This window comes from Leptonychotes weddellii, chromosome 5 (genome assembly GCF_054177405.1).
Source record: "Leptonychotes weddellii isolate Sample4059 chromosome 5, ASM5417740v2, whole genome shotgun sequence".
NCBI lineage: Eukaryota > Metazoa > Chordata > Mammalia > Carnivora > Phocidae > Leptonychotes > Leptonychotes weddellii.
In genome coordinates, this window is record NC_138373.1 from 34,342,668 (window position 1) to 34,361,172 (window position 18,505).

The window sequence follows — 18,505 nt, forward strand, 5'->3', positions numbered from 1 at the left end:
GAATGAGAGAGAGCACATGAGAGGGGGAGGGTCAGAGGGAGAAGCAGACTCCCTGCCGAGCAGGGAGCCCGATGCAGGACTCGATCCAGGGACTCCAGGATCATGACCTGAGCCGAAGGCAGTCGCTTAACCAACTGAGCCACCCAGGCGCCCCTGGACCAGTCATTTTAAACCAGATGCTGCTCTTTTAGCTCTGGGCAGCCTGTGTTTCTAAAAAAAGACCTCCAGTTTCAACTTCATTTCTCCTCCCCCTCTCCAGCTCCTTGAGACGGAGTCAAGAGGGAAACCCAGGTGCAGGGCATGGACATGTGCCCCCAGAGTGGTCCACAAGTCGGACCAGAGCTGGCACCAGAACACAGGGTTCCTCCTTCCTAATCTGCACAAAGTCACCCCACCCTGGGCACCGCTCTCCTTGAAGACAAGCCAGTAGGTGCAGCTGGCTGGCACCAGGTGCCACCAGCTAAATAAAACCCAGAGATCGTCACCCCACCTTCTCATCTCTCCTGCCTGGAGAGGTGGGAAGGAGGAGCAGGCCACCTGGCCTAGGGATGCCCCAGTAGTCTAGGTTGTCCCCAAATCTGCCCCTCCCACACCACCCCCAGGAAGCCCTCCCCGTGCAGAGCCCCTTCTTGCTGCCCCACCCAGTGGAATCCCAGCGCACCCCCCACATACACACACAATTGCAACTGGAGGGCCTGGGAAAGGGGCAACTCCCTTGGAAGGAACCTGGAGGCTGTGTGTGCGGGAGAAGCAGGTGTAAGCGCTGCCTGATAGTACTCGGCTTCCATAGCCCCCTCCTCGTGCTGAGGCTGAGTGCTCAGACCCAATCCCGTCCCCGCCCCTGTGTCCGCTTCCAGGTCGTGAGAACAGGAAAAACGGGGCGAGGGCTGAGGAAGGGGACGGAGTTAGATCTAAGGAGGAATTGGAGGATGGGGGCGGCGGGCGGTGACCTCTCAAGGTCCCGGGCGGTTGCCGTCGGCCCCTCCCCCTCCCGCAGGTGGGCGCGCCCAGCCCGGTGACGTCACCCCAACCTGCGGCTGGCGGGGGAGGGGCCGGCGGGGACGAGGATGGGGTTGAGGGGCGAGGGGCGAGGGGCAGCGGGGAGGGACGAGGGATGAGAGGCAAGGCGGGACCCGGGACCGGGGCGGGGGCCGGAACCGGGGCCACTCACCCAGGACGCGACCCGCAGTAGGGTCTGCGGCCGCCGCGCGAAGCTCACGGGGTCCATGGCGGCCCCCGCGCGGCCCGCGCCGAACGAGCCTCCCTCCATGGCCAGCCCAGGAGGGACGCGCGCCCCCGGTGCCCTCTGTCTGTCTGTCCGGCCGGCCGGCCCCGCCCGAGGCCGCCCGGGTGTGCTGCCGAAGGTGCTGGTGCTGGTGCTGCCGCTGCTGCCGCCGCCTCCCGGGAGCGCGCGCCGGCCGCGGCGGGGGCGCGCGGGGCGGGGCCGAGCCCGTGCCCCCCGCCAACTGGTCCGCTTGCGGGGCTCGAGCCCGCCCCTCCCTCCGCCGCCCCGCCCACAACCCCTTCACCTGCTAGACCCGGGTCTGAGATGCGAGACCACCCCCCAGGCCCCAAGAGGGGCAGGGGCTCGGGGCCTGGGGACTGAGTCCACCACCGCCCGTCACAGGTGAAGTCAGGAGTCAGCAGGGAAGGTGGACGCTAGGCTCAGCCTTTGCGGCAGCCAGGCGAAGGAACAGATAAACCTGACTCCGCCCCTCTGAGCTGGGCCCTTTCGTGAGTAAAGGGGTAACAGAGGTCCAGGGGCTCCACGTCTTCCCAATGGCTGCAGCTCCCCGTTTCAGCCCTCAGGAAAGGGGAGCCCGACTCCCTGAACCTGGTTCCCCCTTAGACCAGTTATTGGGTCCTTTCCTATGAACCCCCCAATTGCACCCTAGCTTCTCCTTCAGAGGGTTCTAGCCTCCCTGACAGGGAGGGAGAAGGCCTCTGCCCCCCGGGGGCACTTGTCCAGGAGGGCAGAGCCCACAGACCAGCATGGGTGGGAGTTGGGACATCTCTGCTACTTTCTTGTGGGCGGATGTTGTCATTCCAAGGGTGCTCACTGAGCCCTTCACACTCCTGGGTCTCCCCAACTGACATGTGGCTGGCATGTTTAGTCGGGGGGCTGAGGGGTGGGAAGAAGCATGAGAGATGGGGAATTTGGCTAAGCTGGGGGTCCTTGCTGGGTCTCTTCCGCAGATCCCCCAGCCCAAGTTCAACAGGGTCCCTCCCTCATGTTCCTGGCCAGCCTGGCAGGGTCCCGGACCACTGCTATGTTTCTGCCTAGGGCATTGAAAGAAACATTTGCATCTGTTGAGCATTTACAGTGCCAGGCACTTCACAAGGCCCTGTGGGGGGTAGGGACTGTCTTCATACCACACACAGACAGCCGGTTGACTTCTTCCACCACATCAGGAAGTCAAGAGCTGGGACTCAAAGGGTCCCTGCTGTGCTATCCGTGTGGATGGAAGAGGACGCCTGGTCCACCCCCTGTGGAACCCGCCCCAAGGCAGGTGTGGCCAGATGTGCCACCCACGAGTCTTCCTGCAAGTCCCCGACACTGGGTATCCAGTCTGTCCTGAGCAGTAGCCACTTCCCCTTTGGTTGCCCCCTTTAGTGCCGGGGCGATCCAGACATAACCACCCTCCTGGAAATGCTTGTGGATGTCACCCTCTCCTCACGTCCCTCTTTCACCAGTCCTTCTCATCGCCCTTTCGGGGTTCTCTCTTCTTGTCCACCCTGTGAGCTCCTGTAACCTCTGAACCTTGGGAGCCCTAGGGTATGATCCTGGGGCTTTTCTCCTCCCTCTCTGCCCAGTCCCTTGGTCTGCGAGCTGACAGCTTGAGCCAGAACCTCACCTCAAACTACAGTCCCACTTGTCTTAGCCTGGATTAGGGGGTGAAATCTCCAGGAAGCCAGAGTCAGGGGAAGAGGGAAGGGAGGCAGGACAGGAGAGCACATCCAGGCGCTCTGTTCCTGAGCCAGGCACGGCTTCCTTGGAGAAGTTGACTGGTTCTCCAACTAGCGGCTGACTTCGGAGAGGCCAGAAGAAAACCACGTGTTGGGAACAATTCTTCAATGGGAGGAACGAGGAGCAATTTCTCTGTTGGCTGTTCCCTGCCTCCCATTTCTTTGCATCGCTGTCCTCTCTGGGGAAGGCCCTGCCGAAGCCAGAGCCCCTGTGGCGCCCGCTGGGTGAAGGTGCCGAGGAAGCCAAGCCAAAGGGAGAGGCTAAGATGCTACCGGGAGAGAGACGACCAGTGCATGATGACCACAGGGAGGGCATACTGTTGCTGGTCCGTTCCAGCTGGGAGCCAAGCCTGGAAGCAGGTGTGGCTGAGCAGACCTGGCAAGGTCCAAAAGCTACATGCAGGTCACCCCTACGCCTGCCCCACCTACAGCGTTCTCCAGAGCACAGATCCCGAGAGCATCTTCATCCTCCCAGTGCTAGGGCCCAAACCCCCCAGTCAACCCTGGCTCCTTTCTCTCCGCCTGTCGATCTGCTCTGACCCACCCAGGTGCCACAGGGGTACCTGCCGTCCCTGCTCCCACCCATACCTGCCGCATCCTAGCTCAACAGCCAGAGAAACCTTTCGGAAGTCATCGTGCCATTCCTCAGCTCCAAATCCTCCAAGACCTTCCTGTCGCGGGAGGAGAGTATTAAAACAATGTCCTTGCTGGGACATGAAGACTTGGTGCCATCCGACCTCCCACTGACCTCTGACCCTCCCTCAGCTCCAGCACTCGGCTTCCCAGGCTGCTCCTCCTGCGGAGCAGAACCTGGATGGAAGGAAGCAGCAAGGGCAGGTCCTGCCCATCGCCGCAAGTCCCAGCACAAAACACACCAAAGCCGGACCCTCAGTCACTTCTCTACCATTTTATTTTGATCTCCAGCTCTGAGAAGGCTGGCCCTGCAAAGCCTCTTGACAGGCCTGGTACAGATACGTGCAACTGGAGGCGGGCAGCAGCGCTGGCAGGCCCTCAGAGAAAGCCTGCCTGTGCTTTCCTCGTAGGCTCTGAGCCGGGAGGAGAGCTCAGCCCCCGGGCCTCTTCTGCGAATGGCCAACAGCACACGGCCTATGTCCCTTGCTATAGGGTAGAGAGACAGTGGCCTAGCCCTCCCTCAAGGAGCAGGACAGGTGGCCCAGGCGGGCCTGTCACCTTCTTGCGCAGGGAAGTGGGCACCAGGGTGCAGGGTGAGCAGCAACCTGCCCAGCCCGGGCTGCTCCTGTCTCCTTTACCGGCAGCCCACGGGGAGGAGCACAGGCCGCTGGGGTGTCTGCAGCAGGCACCTCTGCTTTTCCTCCAAACCTAAGAGGGAAAGGGCCCCCGAGCAGTGTCTGGGGACATCCAACTGACACACGACAGGCTCTGGCTCTGACGCACTTTAATGAGTGCCCCGTCCCCCTCTGGCCAGGCTGCCCGGAGGCCGCGGGCTGCTGTCCCACAGCTCTGCCGGCCACCATCTAGTCACAGGAGCCATCCTTCCAGCCATCCCGCCAGCGCTCGTCCACTTGCGAGCAGTCGAAGTCCGGCTTGCCCAGCTTGCGGTTCACTTCATTGTGCAGGCGGCACAGCCACTGGCTGAAGCATGCCCGAGTGCGTGTGTCTGGCTGGTTCCTGCGTATCCTGTGGGGGAAGCAGGTGGAAGGTGGGGACAGGCCATGGCTCCTTGCCGGCTCCATGCAGGCGGGAGAGCTGGGGCGGCTGTCGGATACAGCCAGGAGGGCCTTTGTGCTCTGAGAGACAGGCATTCCCAGAACAGGGCTGACCCTGCACTGTCCAACAGTGGCACACTCCTAGGCCTGCTCAACCCCTCACCTGGGGAGCTCGGCAAACCCAGAGGAGAACTCAAAGCAAGACAATAAGGCACCAATCATGCAACTTTACAACCTCATAACAATCAGGAAGCCTCACCCCAGCATCCCTGGCCCCAGGCAGTGTGTGAAGGGGTGGGGCAGCACAAAGGCATAACTGAAAACCAGACCTGTTTCTAGCACCTGGGGCCCGGGGGCCTCGGCCTAGCAAAAGAGCTGTTCTAACTGCCCAGGCTTCAAATGGCAAGGGCTGCCCTGGCCCCCACATTCAGCGCAGAAACACTTATAGGTACCAAACAACAGCTCTTGGGCTCCCCAGGGAGGAAAAGGTGGCTCCCAGAAGCAAAAGCAGTGGGTTCTCAAGGCCTTAAAATCAGCAGTCCTGCTCCAGAAGTCAGGCAAAGTGGACTCATTAATCTGCCCGAGCCTCCAGGAGTACCAAGCAAGGGACTCTGTAAGTGAAGCTGGGCCGAGAGCCTCTGGTTGCAGGAGCAGCAGCCCCAGGCAGCTTGGCCCTTGAGGGGAAAGGAGACCGCTTAGTTGATCCAGTGCCCACTGTTGGTGGTCCCTGCTCTGGGCGACCCTCTGCACCTGCTTCTCCAGGCTCCCCTTTATGACATCAGCCAGGGGGGCCCCAGACCCTGGCTCCAGGAGGGATGGCTCTGCTGCCCACAGACAATGCAGACACACTTACCTCTTCCTTATATCTTCGGCACACTCCTCACACGGATAAAACTTGGAAAATAAATGTATGAACTGGGCCATGTCTTGCTGCTGTTCAGGGGTGGGCAGATCGGGGTAGTAGGCGGCCAGGGTGTGGAGGACAGCCCAGCTGTGGCGGCCCAGTTCCTCGCGGTCCTGAGGACAATCTTCCCTAAACTTGCTGTCCCGCTGCGGAAGGAGGCCGACCAAGGGTCAGTTCGCCTCCCCGGACCGGAAGGCCGCAGAGCTCCCATTTTCCCCCGCCCCAGTCAGAGGCCCACCGACTCGAGACGGAAGCCCGGCGGCCGCCGATCCCGCACACGAGTGGCTGAAACCCTAAAGGCCGGGCCTCCCTTGGGAGCAAGGTGTAGGGACAGCCCACCCTGGTTGGGGAGGGGGCACAAGTCTGTGAGGCATAGAGCCCGTGAGACCGCTCGGCTTGGGCCTCCGGAGGGTCGGCGCAGACGCCCGAGAACAAGGTGTGGGGGCCGGGACCAGGGGAGGTGGCGGCCCCGGGCATCTGCACCTTCTGCTGCGTCCGCATCCACGTCTTGAAGTCCACGCAGGCCCGGCAGGGCCGCCTCCGGGAGGTGTCCTCGGAGACCTGAGGATCTGGGGTCGGCGTCGGGGCTGGCGTCGTGGCCGAGGCGGCGGCATCTCTCCGCCCCGCGCCCCGGCCGCGCGCGTCCGTCACTAGATCGTCCATCACCTCTGAGCGCGCGCCGCCGGGCAGGAAGGAGAAGAAGCTCCTGCCGCAGAAGCGGCCCCGCTCGCCGGGCGCCGCCATGTTGCCCGCGCAATGCCTGCCGGGCCAGCTCGGCCTCCAGATGGGCCTCCAAGTCGGTCTCCAGGCCAGCGCGCGCGCCGCTGCTAGGGCGCGGCCACAGGAGCCGGTCGCGCGCGCCGCGGGCGCGGAGGCCGTGCTCGAGCTGGGGCCGGGGCTGGGGGCGGGGGCGGGGGCGGGCGGAGGGGTGGGGCTTTGGCCCGCGGCGCACGCCCCAGAGGCCGCAGAGCCCGCGGCCGGGGTCTGGGCCGGCGCGGGCGCGGGGCTGGAAGCCCGGGTCCTGGCCGCCCGGGTCCTGGCCGCGCCCCTGAGCCTCGATCCGCGTCCCGAGCCTGACTTGCGTCGCACGTGGCTGCGCTCCCGCTTCCTCCAGTAGAAGAGCAGCGTATTGTGGAAACCACGCCGCGGCCGCGCCGTGGACTCAGGCTGCGGCGGAGGCGAAGTCCGTGTTCCGGCCCGTGACGCCCCCATCGCTCCGCTCTGACCGCCCCGCGTGCCCGCGGCCAGGCTCTGTGCCCTCAGCTGGGGCGCGCCCAGCGGCCGGCCGCACGGCGCCCTGGCAACGCGGGGTGGCGCGGTGAGCGCACAGAGTGGGGCGCGCGCTAGGGCCTGGGTCCCGCGGGTCCGCCCGGGCGACCGGCACCATGGCAACGGGCGCCGGCGGGTCTCTGGGCTCCTGAGGGCAAGGAGTAGCCTGGATCCCTATAGCCTGCCTGAAGGGGTTATAGCCACGTCGGGAGTGGCCGCAGCTTCTCTACGTACATTTCATTCATCCTGCAAATATTTGTGTAGTGTCTAATCTGTTCCAAGTACTGGTCCAGGCGCTGGGCAGGGCGGGGCACAAGATCCGTCCCTGACCTCCTCTCTGGGCTCATTGTCCATTGGTCAAGACGGAAAAAGCAAAAACAAAACAAAAAAGGAGTCACACTAACAAATATTCCCTGACAAATGGGTGGGAACCATGAACAGGGGTGTGGTAAATCCGGGAGGCTTCCTTGAGGAGGTGACACTTAGGCAGAGGCCTGAAGGATGAGGAATCAGCTGAGGAGGGCAGTCAAGGCCACGGCTGGAGGTGGGCATGGGCAGAAAGGCCAGTGGAACAGGACTTGGGGAAGGTGGTGAGAGGAGAGGTCCAAAGGTGGGCAGGAGCACATGGAGCTGCCATGGGAGCTGGGAATTTAAGAACCATAGGAAGGTGCTGGACAATTTGGGGCAGGTCCACCCCAACCTGATCCCCTTTGTGTTTTGCAAAGATTTCTCTGGAGGGTGGATTTCATAGGAGCTAGTGAGGAGTACGGGCGCAGGGTGGGGGGGGTGGGGGTGGGCAGTTGTCCAAGGGATAGATGAGCCTGTGGTCTATGGAGAGAGAGAGAATGAAAAGCAACCAGGGTTGCTGGGGGTGTGAAGCAGGGGCTGTCAGTTGGGGCAGGGAGGGGGCATCAGCACCCTTTAGGAGGTCCCTGGCTGTGAATAAACAGGCCCTCTCCCAGCTTTTCTCCTGGTCTTCCAGGGGAGAAGTGTCTGCCCCACCCTGGACCCTGCCAGGCCAGGCCAGGCCACTGAGGTCGGGGAGAGCGTGACAGCTGGGCTGAAAGCACGCTGCAATTCAGGCCTATGTCAGCAGGTGTTTGTTGCTTGGGCCAAGACCAGGGAAGGTTTGAGAGCCGCTGGTTGGACAGGTGCACAAAGGCCCTTTGTCAAGGCTAGGGTGATTTCCGGGAGGGATGTCCTAGAGGCTAACCCCTCCCTGGACAGCTTAGGGTAGGAGTCCCAACCTAGAGCTGGTGGCCCCAGCAGCACGAAGAGCCAAAATATACCAGGGTTGGATGGAGCTCTGGAAGTCTTTCCTATAAGGAAGCAGCCCAGACATGTGGGGCACCTGAGCATACGCTCTCTGGGGATTCTAGGGTCCAACCCCTCTTCACCCCAGTTAGTGGGGGAATTGTGACTTCTGATCTCAGGCTGTGTTTGCAGTAAATTGTGATAAATCATAAATTTAGAGGCAGCTCTCAAAACAGTCCTAGTCACCAACCCCCTCCCCAAGTGCCAGTGACTGCAGAGAGGGACCCTCTTTGTTCTGCCCCAAGTCCCCCCACCACAGGGGAACCTCTGGGGTGAGCCTGTGAGGTCAACGCCCACATCCAGAAAAACTGACATTAATTATCTATTTAATACAAATTTCCTCCTCTGTGATTTGGAAACATTAAGAGACCTTTCCTCCAATGTGAGCCAAACAAAGTACATAAAGCTTTTAGCACTGGGTCCTTGGTTCCTGATGACAACAGCAGTCAGCTTCCAAGGTGAGTTCGAAGACAGAGCCATGGGGGCATGCCCTGGAGGAGGCTCCACTAGTCCCAGCACCACACCGGGTGTGGGAGAGCCAGGAGAGCCGGGCCGAGCCTGGCGGCACTTTGAGGACTCTTCCTTTACCTCCTCCTCCCACAGGCCAGACTCATGCCTGAGGGACTCAGGCCGCAGTCCCCACCCTCCACCGCCTCTCTGCCCCTCCCCCCCCAAGCCCTGTCCTGTCCCTCTACCCGGATCTACTCTGGGCACAGTGAGGAAGCTGGGAAAGACCCAGGAGCAAGGCAGCGATACAAGGACCTGCCAGGTCTGGGGCGCAGCCGGGGAATTCCAATCAGTCTTCCGGGTGCCTGGAGCCCCCTGCCTTCACCCCCCACCGTGTGAGCCAGGACGCAGTGGGACCCTTGGCCACAGTTTGCCAGCTCCAGAAGCCCAGAACCGGAACCCGTGAGGCACAGCAATGGACGGCCCCCGGTACCCGGTGTCAGTGTGCGCAGCGGCCCTAGTGCAGACAGCGCGGCTTCAGGTATGACGGGCGGAGTCCCTGCCAGCCCCAAGGAAGAAGGAATTCCTGGCCCAGCACCTCCAAGGCGCCCCAACCTTTCTCCAACAGACATTTGCCTTCTCTGTGCACTGGTCGGATGACAGCGACACTTTCGTGCGCAGGAGCTGGGATGAATTCAAGACGCTCCAGGTGAGTGAGCCTGGGGCGAACCCGACTGCCCCCGCTGCCGGAGGGACCAATGGCCCGCACCTGGGCATTTGCTCTTGAGCCCGTGAGGGCGTCTAGCCCCTACGACCCCCATCCCGGCAAGGAACCCTCACCCTCCCAACGGAACCGGTGGACTCTGAGACTGATTCGCTGGTTCTCCCTTAGAAGACCCTCAAGGAAACCTTCCCAGTAGAGGCGGGCCTGCTGCGGAGATCTGACCGCGTTCTCCCCAAGCTTCCCGGTGAGGCCGTTAGGGAGGCCCGCAAGGATCCCGGGAGGGGCAGGGGCACCAGCGGCCTGGTGGAGGGAACCCTGGGGCGGGGTCCCACAGTCCGTTCCCGTCGTGTCCGCAGACGCTTCGCTGTTGGTACGCGGGGGGCGCACGGGCCGCGGCCTGGCGCGCCTGCGGCTGCTGGAGACCTATTCGCGGGCTCTGCTGGCTGCGGCGGCGCGCGTGTCTCGGAGCCCAGCGCTCACCGGCTTCTTTGCACCGCAACCCCTGGACCTGGAGCCCGCGCTGCCACCCGGCAGGTGCCCCAACTCCCTGCCCGCAAAAGCCCTTGGAGGCTGGGGGAGGAGCGAAGGCTGGGCGGACTGGGGAAGGGTGGCAGGTCCTCACCACACTTCCCACCCGCCCCTCGCCTGTACCCTTCCCAGTCTGGTGATCCTGCCCGCTCCTGAAGAGCCCCTACCCCGCCCGGCAGACAGCCTTGCCATCCGTGGCCTGGAGGCTCAGAGCCTGCGCTGCCTGCAGCCCTTCAGCACCCAGGACACGCAGGGCCGACCTTTCCATGCACGGGCCCAGGAGATCCTAGACGTGCTGCTGCGACATCCCTCAGGTGGGGCTGGACAGGACTGAGAGAGCTCGCCCATTTGCCCCCAGGACCCAAGAGGGCTTGGGGGGGTCTGAACCTCCGGCCACCTCTTGCGCACAGGCTGGTGGCTGGTGGCAAACGAAGACCAGCAGACAGCGTGGTTTCCTGCTCCCTACCTGGAGGAAGCGGCCCCCGGCCAAGAACGACGACCCCTAGGGAGTAGTGGTAATTACCCATCCCACCCCCGCCAAGCCAGCCACCACCACTGGGCAGTGTGCGGCAAAGCTGGCTACAGGAAACAGCTGAGCGAGCGCTGGACATGGGGACACAGTGTCCTTGGTCCCATCATCTGGGGGATGCCTGAAGGTGGTGACTCCATGGGCGGAGGAGATAGAGCTGGGAGTCCTGGTCCCTGAGGCCTCGCAGTGACCCCCAAATACCCACTCCCAGGGTCTCAATTCTGCGCTTTTCAAGCCTATGAAAGCAGCCACGCAGATGAACTGTCAGTGCCTGCGGGGGCGCGCGTGCGCGTGCTGGAAACTTCGGATCGTGGCTGGTGGCTCTGCAGGTGCGCGGGGGTGGAGCTTGGGCGGGGCCCAGGATGGGGGGAGGATCCAGCGACCGCCAAACCCCACCCTCCTCCCCGCCCCCTCGCAGGTTCGGAGGGCGCTGCGGTCTCCTCCCCGCTGTGCTGCTGCGACCCGACGGGCTGGGCGCGCTCCTGAGTGGCGCAGGGCTCCACCGCGAGGAGGACCGTGAGGAGGACAGGGTGGGAGAGGCCCAAGGCTCCCCAGAGAACCCCCAGGCCACAACCCCTCCCCCTACCGTGCCCACCCGCCCTCTGTTGAGTGCCATCCAGAGCCGCTGCTGCACCATAACCCGCAGGGCACTGGCACGCAAGGACCCCCGCGAGGGCGTGTGGAGCTGCACAGAGGGCAGGCCCAAAGCCCCAGACCCCAGGGATGACTGACACCAGCCATGCCGCCACCACCACCACCACCACGGCTGGGGGAGGAGTATTTGAGGGTGGGACCCCGTGGCCGGCAGGGCCAGGAAACTATACTCTCCCATTTCCAGAGTAAAGCTCTTCTGACTGAGGCACAACCCAGTGTCTGTGCTGAGAAGCAGGGCCTCTGGGTCTTGGCCAGGCCGGGGCACCCGTGGGGCAGGTTAGGGCTGGGGGCTGGGGACCTGGAGTGAGAGACAGTCCACACATGGGGAGTCTGGATAGAAAAGGACAGCCTTCGGCATGTTTCAGAGAGCTGAGGGAGCCACAGAGGGGGCCGCAGGGAGGGCGGGCAGCTTCATGTTGTGCCACAAGAAGTCCAGGAAGGTGGCTGCCTGCAGTGTCCGGCTGAGCCGCTGAAAATGTCGCTCTGGGGGAGGACACAGGGACGTCAGGGGCTTCGTGGGGGCTGGCCAGCAGCTCCCGCCCCGCCCAGGGCCGGCCCATATACCAGTGTAGGGCAGTAGGGCCTCGAGGGAGGTCTGCACGCCAGGATAGGCCAGGAGCTCTTCCGGGGCCTCGTGCCGCAGGAGCACCCCCAGCACAGCCTGTGCGTCGTGACAGTGCCTCGAGTTGGTGTTCCACGTGACACAGAAGCGCAGCAAGGCCTCTGGGGGGACAAGGACAGTCAGACCTGCCCACTGGCTGCCCTGCCTGGCCATTGCCCCGCCTGCCCACCTGCCCCTGACCTTTCTGATCTCGCCGCAGCCGCAGCACCGTTGCTCCCAGCTTCTCGCAGGCCTCAGGGTCCCTCCGGATGGCTGGGGGGTGGGGGGGGTGGGGAGACTGAGCCCCAGGGAAGGGCACAAGATGGACCCAAGACCCCCGCCCCCCCTCCACGGCCCAAGGCAGCACTGACCTTGGATGACAGTCAGCACAGTGTGGGGTCGGTCCAGGGAGATGGCCAAGCCCAGTGCCCGCAGGTACCGTTTCTCATGGAGCAGGTTTTCCAGTTCTTGCTGCCTGGTGGGGGAAGGAGGGAGGACAGGGTCACTGGGGGACCTGGCTGGGACTGAAGGCAGAGCCATCAGGGGGCTGGCCCAGGAGTCCACAGCCTGGCCCTAAGCATCCACTGGTGGTGAGATGTGTTGCACTCCTAGCCTCAGTTTTCCATGCCATAAAGCAGACGTGACAGCTGTATGTCCCCACTCCAAGGGTGTGACGTATGGGATGGTAGACATATGCGTGGCACTCAAGGGGACTGGGCAGGGACCCCCAGACTTACTTGACCACCTCCTCCTCCCGCTTGGCCTGCTCTTCTGCCTGCTCCACCTCGGTCACATCCTAGGGTCAGAGCGAGGTCAGATGGGCACCCTGATGCAGCCCTGCACAGTCCCCATGACCCCCCAAACCTCCATACCTTCCAGAGGATGACGCAGGAGTCACCAGCACCGGTGAGGGCGTGATCGTCCAGCCGGCTACAGTGCAGCCCCCAGACCTTGTCCTCGTGGGCGTCCAGAGTCTTTACACACTCGTTGTTTTTGATGGTCCAGAGCTTCACGAGACCATCAGAGCCACTGGGTTTGGGATCGGGAGGAGTTCAGTGCTAGGGCCCATCCTGCAGCTCATCCCAACCCCTATCCCCAGCCCACTCACCTGGACAGCAGCTGGGTACCACGGCTCACAAAGGCCACCTTCAGCACGGAAGCATCATGCCCCTCGAACGTCTGCAGGATGGGGAGGGGAGAACGTGAGACCACCCCAGGGCGGCGGGCAGGGCCTGGGGATGAGGGACCTGAGGCGGGCGCTCACCTTGAGGCAGCTGAAGTCCTGCAGCGCCCAGAGCTTGACCGTACCGTCAGCCGAGGCTGTGGCCAGCACCTGGTCCGTGGGTGAGAACTGGACGCACCAGAGGCCGCGCCGGTGGCCCGAGAAGACACCCAGCAGCTGGCACTGCGGCAAAGCCCAGAGCTTGGCTGTGCGGTCCTGTGAGCCTGTGGCCAGCAGCTTGTCGTTGGGGGCGACAGCCACACTGTTGATGTCCTGGTGATGAGAGTAGGGGGCAGCTCAGAACCCCATCCCAGCAAGGGCCCTGGCCCTGCCCCTGCCCCCGTGTCCCATCACCTTGTCATGGCAGCGCTGTGTGGCCTGAGCCTGGAGAAGGACAGGACTGCCGTCTGGGGCTGCACCCTTGGAGAGCAGGGCTTCAGGGACGGGCCACACCTTCACAGTGCAGTCCTGGCTGCCCGTCACCAGGAACGTCTCCTTCAGCCTGAGGCCAGATGTGGGGGAGGGGAGACCCCTGCTGAGCCCCGGCCAGCCCTGTCTGCCAGGGCATCACAGCCTGGGCCTGCAGGACCATGGTCCCGACCAAGGAGGGGCAGGGTGCACCTGTCTACTCGAGCCCCCACCACCCGCCCTTGGTCCACCATACCTGGTGACTTGGTAACAAGACCTCAACCCCCCTAGCAGGGAATGTCTTTTCTTTTTTTTTTTTAAATTTATTTACTTATTTGACAGAGGGAGACACAGCGAGAGAGGGAACACAAGCAGAGGGCGTGGGAGAGGGAGAAGCAGGCTTCCCGACCATCAGGGAGCCCGATGCGGGGCTCGATCCCAGGATCCTGAGATCATGACCTGAGCCGAAGGCAGACGCTCAACGACTGAGCCACCCAGGCGCCCCAGGGAATGTCTTTTCTGCCTGAGCTTTGTTCAATGTCATTCTTTCTGCCCTGAAGCCTCTCCCCCCAGCCTTTTTTTTTTATTTGAGATACAGGGAGAAAAAGCACGAGCAGAGCAGCGGGGAGGGGCAGAGGGAGAGGGAGAAGCAGACTTCCCGCTGAGCAAGGAGCCTGACACAGGGCTTGATCCCAGGACCCTGGGATCACACCTGAGCCAAAGGCAGACATTTAACTGACTAAGCCACCCAGGCACCCCAAGCCTCTCCCCTTTAATTCCCCCAGCCCCAAGAACCGTTCTGAGGAGCCCCTACCAAGAGAGCAGCTGGGTAGCCCTGGCATTCTGTTACACATCCCTAGCCTGGAGCCTTAAAGACCAAGGCCGAAACCTCCCCCTCCACATCTCCCTGAGCTGGAACCCCATTAGCAGGGTCTGGGCCTCTGTAACACCACGGACCCCAGCCCTGACCCCCTACCTAGAGCAGCAGATGGTTCCCACGCTGTGTGTGTGCCCGGAGCCCTGAGCCACACAGGCCACCTTGCCAGCCTTGTTCATCCTCCAGATACAGATGCTCTGATCCTGGGAATCAAACGGGTGAGGACAGAGGCGGGGCTGGGCTTCCTCCACTGGGACCCATACCTCCACACCGCTCCAGATGTCTCACCTTGGCACAGCTGGCAAAGAGCCACCCCTTCCGGAACACGTCCAGGGCCAGGACAATGTCTGGGAGAAAGTAGAGAGAAAATGGCCATCAGTTACAGTAAAGGAGGGCATTCTAGTCCAGGATAGAGTGCTGGGGGCATCAGCTCAGCTCCCTGACCTGTGTGGCTGTGGAGAATCTGGCAGGCCATTGTCTGCAGCTCAAACACTTTCAGGCTGGGGCTGTTGGAGGCCACGACAATGTGGGAGTCCTCGGGCCCAAGAAACCGGACGTCCAACACCTCCTCGCTGTAGCCGGCAAACTGTGGGGGCGGGGGCCGGAGAGACACAAGCCAGAGCCTGCATGAGTGGAGAGCTGGCAGCCCCACCTCCGGGCTGAGCAGGGGCAGCGCTCACCTGTTTCTGCAGCCGCAGGGAGTGGGCCTCGTAGAGCAGCAGGTTATGGTCGGCAGTGACAGCGAGGAGCAGGCCGGCACGGTGGGCCAGAGCACAGTGGGTCAGCTCCTGCCCAGGGCCTGGCAGCCGCCGTTGTATACACACGCACTGCCCAGAGGCTGCCTCCCACACGCGCAGCAGGCCTGTGAGGGGACGCGGGCTGCTGGCACTCTAGTGCACGGACCTCCCCCAGCCTCTGCTGCCCACCCTGGCCTGGACACACATACCTTGGTCTCCAGCTGTCAGGAAGTGTAGGCCCTTGGACTTCACACCCAGCCCAGGTGCTGGCTCCTCTGGCAGCAGCACGGCCGCCTCCACACTCTGAGGGTAAGCGGGTCAGAGGCAGCAACCCACCCTCCCCCTGCCCCCTCGACTGGCCCGGCCCCCTGGCATCCCCACCTCAAACACTGGCACCGTCCTCGTAGCCTGGTGGCTCCGCACATCCCAGACGACACAGATCTTGTCGCGGCCTGAGCTGGGGGGCGGGGGGGACAGCCACCTCAGTCCTCGGCCTCAGCTGCGGCCCTCCCCTTCCTGCCATGGCCTGGGTGGCTGGCCGCTGACCTAAGCATGGTGTGGCCATCAGTGCTAAAGGTCAGTGAGGTGACGGCACTGTAGTGGGCAGTCATCACGGCCAGGCACGACTGGTCCTGCAGCGACCACGCGCGGATGGTGGCGTCTGCAGCTGAGGAGAAGAGCAGTAGGCGTGCGGGGTCCGGGTGGAAGGCCACCAAGCTGTGGGTGGTGGGGGAGGCGGCAGGTGAGTTGTGCGCCCCTGGGCATAAGGCCCTGTCCACCCTCTGCTGCCCTCTACTCACTGTACAACCCCTGGCGAGCCCCGAAAGTGGTGTGTCCCATAGTGCCGCACAATGTCCCAGACACGAACTGCCCCGTCACAGCCGCCTGTGGGAACGTGTTCAAGGTGAAGGGGCTGGTGTGCCTGAAGACCCCTGACTGTGTGCCCTCCGGGGGCCCAGCCACCCAGCCAGGGCCCTACCTGTGGCTAGCAGTGTGGAAGTGGGGTCAAACGCCATGGTGGCCACAGGGGCTGTGTGTATCGCCTTCCACAGGCGGGTGATATTGCCCTCTCGCCAGGCCCACTGAGCCAGAAGCAGTGCCCGGCTGGCTGTTACCAGCACCTAGAGAACGATGCAGTTCAGCTGGGAGGGGAGAGGCACGGCCACATGTCCTCAATGGCTCAAAGTTTGGCTGAGAGGCACTGAAGCCCGCCTCCTATCCCTGCCCTGTATACCTCGTTGTCAGGGCTGAGATCAAAGGCAGTGATGTCCTCCTGGTCCTCCTAGAGGTGAGAGTTAGCACACAGAGCACCATGAGAACAGACTGCCCTCCACACTAGCCCCTTGCCCTGGCTCTCCCCACCCTCACCTGCTCCAGGCTCCGCAGCACGGCCCCTGAGGCCACATCCAAGATGTTGACTTTGGTACCACAAATGCAGAAGAGATGCTGCCCAGTCTGGTCCAGCTGGTGACAGAAGGGTCTCAGCCAAGATAACTCTGTGCAGCCCCTGCCTGCCCCACCACTCTGCCCCTCCCTGGGCTGGTACCTGCACCTTCCCGCCCTTGTAGAAAGGCTCGATCTTGCGCTCCACAGCATAGCTAGAGAGAGAACAGGGGGAGAGAGTGAGTCACCCACCCCTTGGTCCCCAGTGCCCAGCTCTGTGCTGGGTGCTCTCCCAGAGCTTAATCCAAAAGGCCCCTGCCTTGAGGAGTTCCCAGGAAGAGGCGGGGATGCAGGAGGTTGGAGATGGCTCTTCTCACTGTCCTCTCTCTGCAGCACTGTGAGGTGGGTGTCACAGAGGATGCAAGACCCAGAACTGGGCAGTGATGCACACCAGGTTCTGAGGCAGAACCAGCAGTGTGACACCCCTGTCTTCCCAGATTCCCCCAGAGTGGAGTAGGCCAGACCTCAGGGGCCCTCTGCTGGAGGCGGGAGGCCAGCCCAGGGTGCCAGCCCAGGGTACCAGCCCAGAGCAACACCCCCTCAACAGCTGCCTTTTCAGCTGCAGCCTGCCCCCTCCTCAACCCTAGCTCTTTCCTCCCACTCCCCAAGTAGCCCTCATTTCTGCAGCCTCATGCTGTCCTCGTCCCTCCCCTCTCGGCTGCCTCCGCGGTGGTCCAGGCCACCACACGCTCATCTGGACAGCCGCTCCAGCCTCTTCACCAGGCCCCCTCTCTACCATCTCAAACCCTGCTGCCAGAAAGACCTTTCCAAACCTAAGTGTTTTACCCTGTCTTAAAACCCTCCCCTCTCCTTATGTGTTTCTAAGACCCTGACTTGGAGGAGCCTCTGCTATCCTTTTGTGTCACACAGGCTATTCCCCGTATGTGGCTTGGGTCTCTCTTCCCGGATTTCACTGGTGCCTAACTCCACTAGGGGAGGCTTGGCTACCAACATGAAATGGAGCCCCCAACCGTGGAGCCCTGGTGACTATGCCACAGAGACGCTCTTGACCCCAGGCCTTCCCTTTGGTATTGCTCATCACTCCCACTGATGAAAATGAGCTGCTTAGTATGCTTATCCCATGAGACCGAGCTCACCGGCAGGGAGGAGTTCATCCCGTCCTGGGCCCTAAGCACTTAGATGTTCACCAGAGTCCTTGGGGAACTGAATCAGCCCAGGATTCAGGGTCTCCGGGGCCACAGCAGACCGCCCATCTCCTGACCTCTCTTCCTGCTCCATGTCGAAGAGGGACAGGAGGTGAAAGCCCCCGGGCTGCCTGCCCAGAAGTGGTTCTTCTCCCAGTACCTGAGGGTGGGGGCCTCCCGCTGTGGTTCAGGACCAGCCTCCACCTGCGCTCAGCCCGCTCCTTCCTCCTTTAGAATTTTTCACCCACAACCCCCAAACCAGCTCCTAATTTAATAACCGACGCTAGCTCTCTCACTTTGTAATAACGCAACCAACACGACTCCCGCGGGCCAGTTCGTACACCGCCCTCAGGCTCTGCCCAGACCCGAATGGGCGCCCGGTTCAGGGCGGGCACATTTGCCACTGGGGCTGCGAACCCCGCTCCCTCCCTGGGTGGCACCCACAGCCGTAGCGCCCCAGCTCACTTGGCCTTGAAGCGGCCCACTCCCGCCACGGGCTCCGCCATGTCGCCGCCGCCGCCTCCGCGGCCGCGTGAGGGAAACAGAGGCGCCACTTCTCACTGCCGGCGCGCCGCAGATGGCGTCACCGCCCACGACTACTGTGACGCCATCAGTTGCGCGCTCGGCACCATCTTTGCTGTGGGCAGTGCCTGCTGTGGCAGGAACCGGAAACTGGTGGAGGCGTTTCTGGCCTGGAGGAACCGGTGTAGAGCCGCCTGGAGGCGGCTGGGGCTTCTGGGGCGGAGGACTGCAGGGCACGGGGTTTGCCCGCTGTTTGCCTTTTAGTGAAAATTTTAAAAAAGGAGTCGTAGGAAATGTTTACTAAAGTCATCCCGAGACCCTTGCCCCTCGGCCTTCTGGGATTTGGGTACAAGCGCAGTCAGGTGCTCATGGTCTGGTGTGATATATATCGCAGGTAAATGAATAAATAGGGTAACTTCAGAGACTCTCAAATATTTATTGATCACATTCTATGTGCAAAGCACTGTTGTAGACATTTGGGAGGCACAAGAGCAGGAGGTGCTAGAGGAGAGAGGGCTGGCGGAGG

The 18,505-nt window shown here is 62.6% G+C and overlaps 4 protein-coding genes across 6 annotated transcripts in view; 1 reads left to right on the plus strand and 3 right to left on the minus strand.

Moving 5' to 3' along the window:
• The window catches only part of SYNGR3 (synaptogyrin 3), a 5,248-nt gene extending 3,852 nt beyond the window's left edge, over positions 1 to 1,396 (minus strand). The window contains exon 1 of the mRNA XM_006741917.3: positions 1,172 to 1,396. Within this exon, the coding sequence (XP_006741980.1) occupies positions 1,172 to 1,270 (99 nt within the window). The 5' untranslated portion in view covers positions 1,271 to 1,396. The remainder of the gene's footprint in view (positions 1 to 1,171) is intronic.
• A 2,463-nt stretch (positions 1,397 to 3,859) lies between these two features.
• GFER (growth factor, augmenter of liver regeneration) lies at positions 3,860 to 6,389 on the minus strand. Its single transcript, XM_006741918.3, has 3 exons — positions 6,043 to 6,389; positions 5,509 to 5,705; positions 3,860 to 4,626 (listed from the first exon to the last, which is right to left on the minus strand). The coding sequence occupies exons 1-3, from the start codon at positions 6,301 to 6,303 to the stop codon at positions 4,464 to 4,466; spliced, it is 621 nt and encodes a 206-aa protein (XP_006741981.1). The 5' UTR covers positions 6,304 to 6,389; the 3' UTR covers positions 3,860 to 4,463.
• A 54-nt stretch (positions 6,390 to 6,443) lies between these two features.
• On the plus strand, positions 6,444 to 11,256 carry NOXO1 (NADPH oxidase organizer 1). Of its 3 annotated transcripts, XM_031037531.2 has the most exons (9): positions 6,444 to 8,600; positions 8,746 to 9,130; positions 9,218 to 9,298; positions 9,482 to 9,557; positions 9,670 to 9,847; positions 9,974 to 10,155; positions 10,252 to 10,356; positions 10,582 to 10,699; positions 10,789 to 11,256. In XM_031037531.2, exons 2-9 carry the CDS (start codon positions 9,065 to 9,067, stop codon positions 11,099 to 11,101), a joined length of 1,119 nt encoding a protein of 372 aa, XP_030893391.1. In that variant the 5' UTR covers positions 6,444 to 8,600; positions 8,746 to 9,064; the 3' UTR covers positions 11,102 to 11,256. The 3 variants fall into 3 exon arrangements, with proteins under 3 accessions (XP_030893391.1, XP_006742004.1, XP_030893392.1); XM_006741941.3 differs by having other exon boundaries at positions 6,444 to 9,130; XM_031037532.2 differs by having other exon boundaries at positions 6,444 to 9,130; positions 9,485 to 9,557.
• Positions 11,257 to 11,353: 97 nt separating this feature from the next.
• Positions 11,354 to 18,093, minus strand: TBL3 (transducin beta like 3). Its single transcript, XM_006741919.3, has 22 exons — positions 17,923 to 18,093; positions 16,416 to 16,467; positions 16,238 to 16,333; positions 16,104 to 16,151; positions 15,849 to 15,990; positions 15,670 to 15,754; positions 15,416 to 15,586; positions 15,251 to 15,326; positions 15,079 to 15,172; positions 14,813 to 14,994; positions 14,577 to 14,718; positions 14,421 to 14,479; positions 14,232 to 14,335; positions 13,202 to 13,349; positions 12,890 to 13,120; positions 12,734 to 12,804; positions 12,498 to 12,654; positions 12,363 to 12,421; positions 11,997 to 12,100; positions 11,827 to 11,898; positions 11,589 to 11,747; positions 11,354 to 11,507 (listed from the first exon to the last, which is right to left on the minus strand). Exons 1-22 carry the CDS (start codon positions 17,961 to 17,963, stop codon positions 11,386 to 11,388), a joined length of 2,415 nt encoding a protein of 804 aa, XP_006741982.1. The 5' UTR covers positions 17,964 to 18,093; the 3' UTR covers positions 11,354 to 11,385.
• Between the last annotated feature and the right edge of the window lie 412 nt (positions 18,094 to 18,505).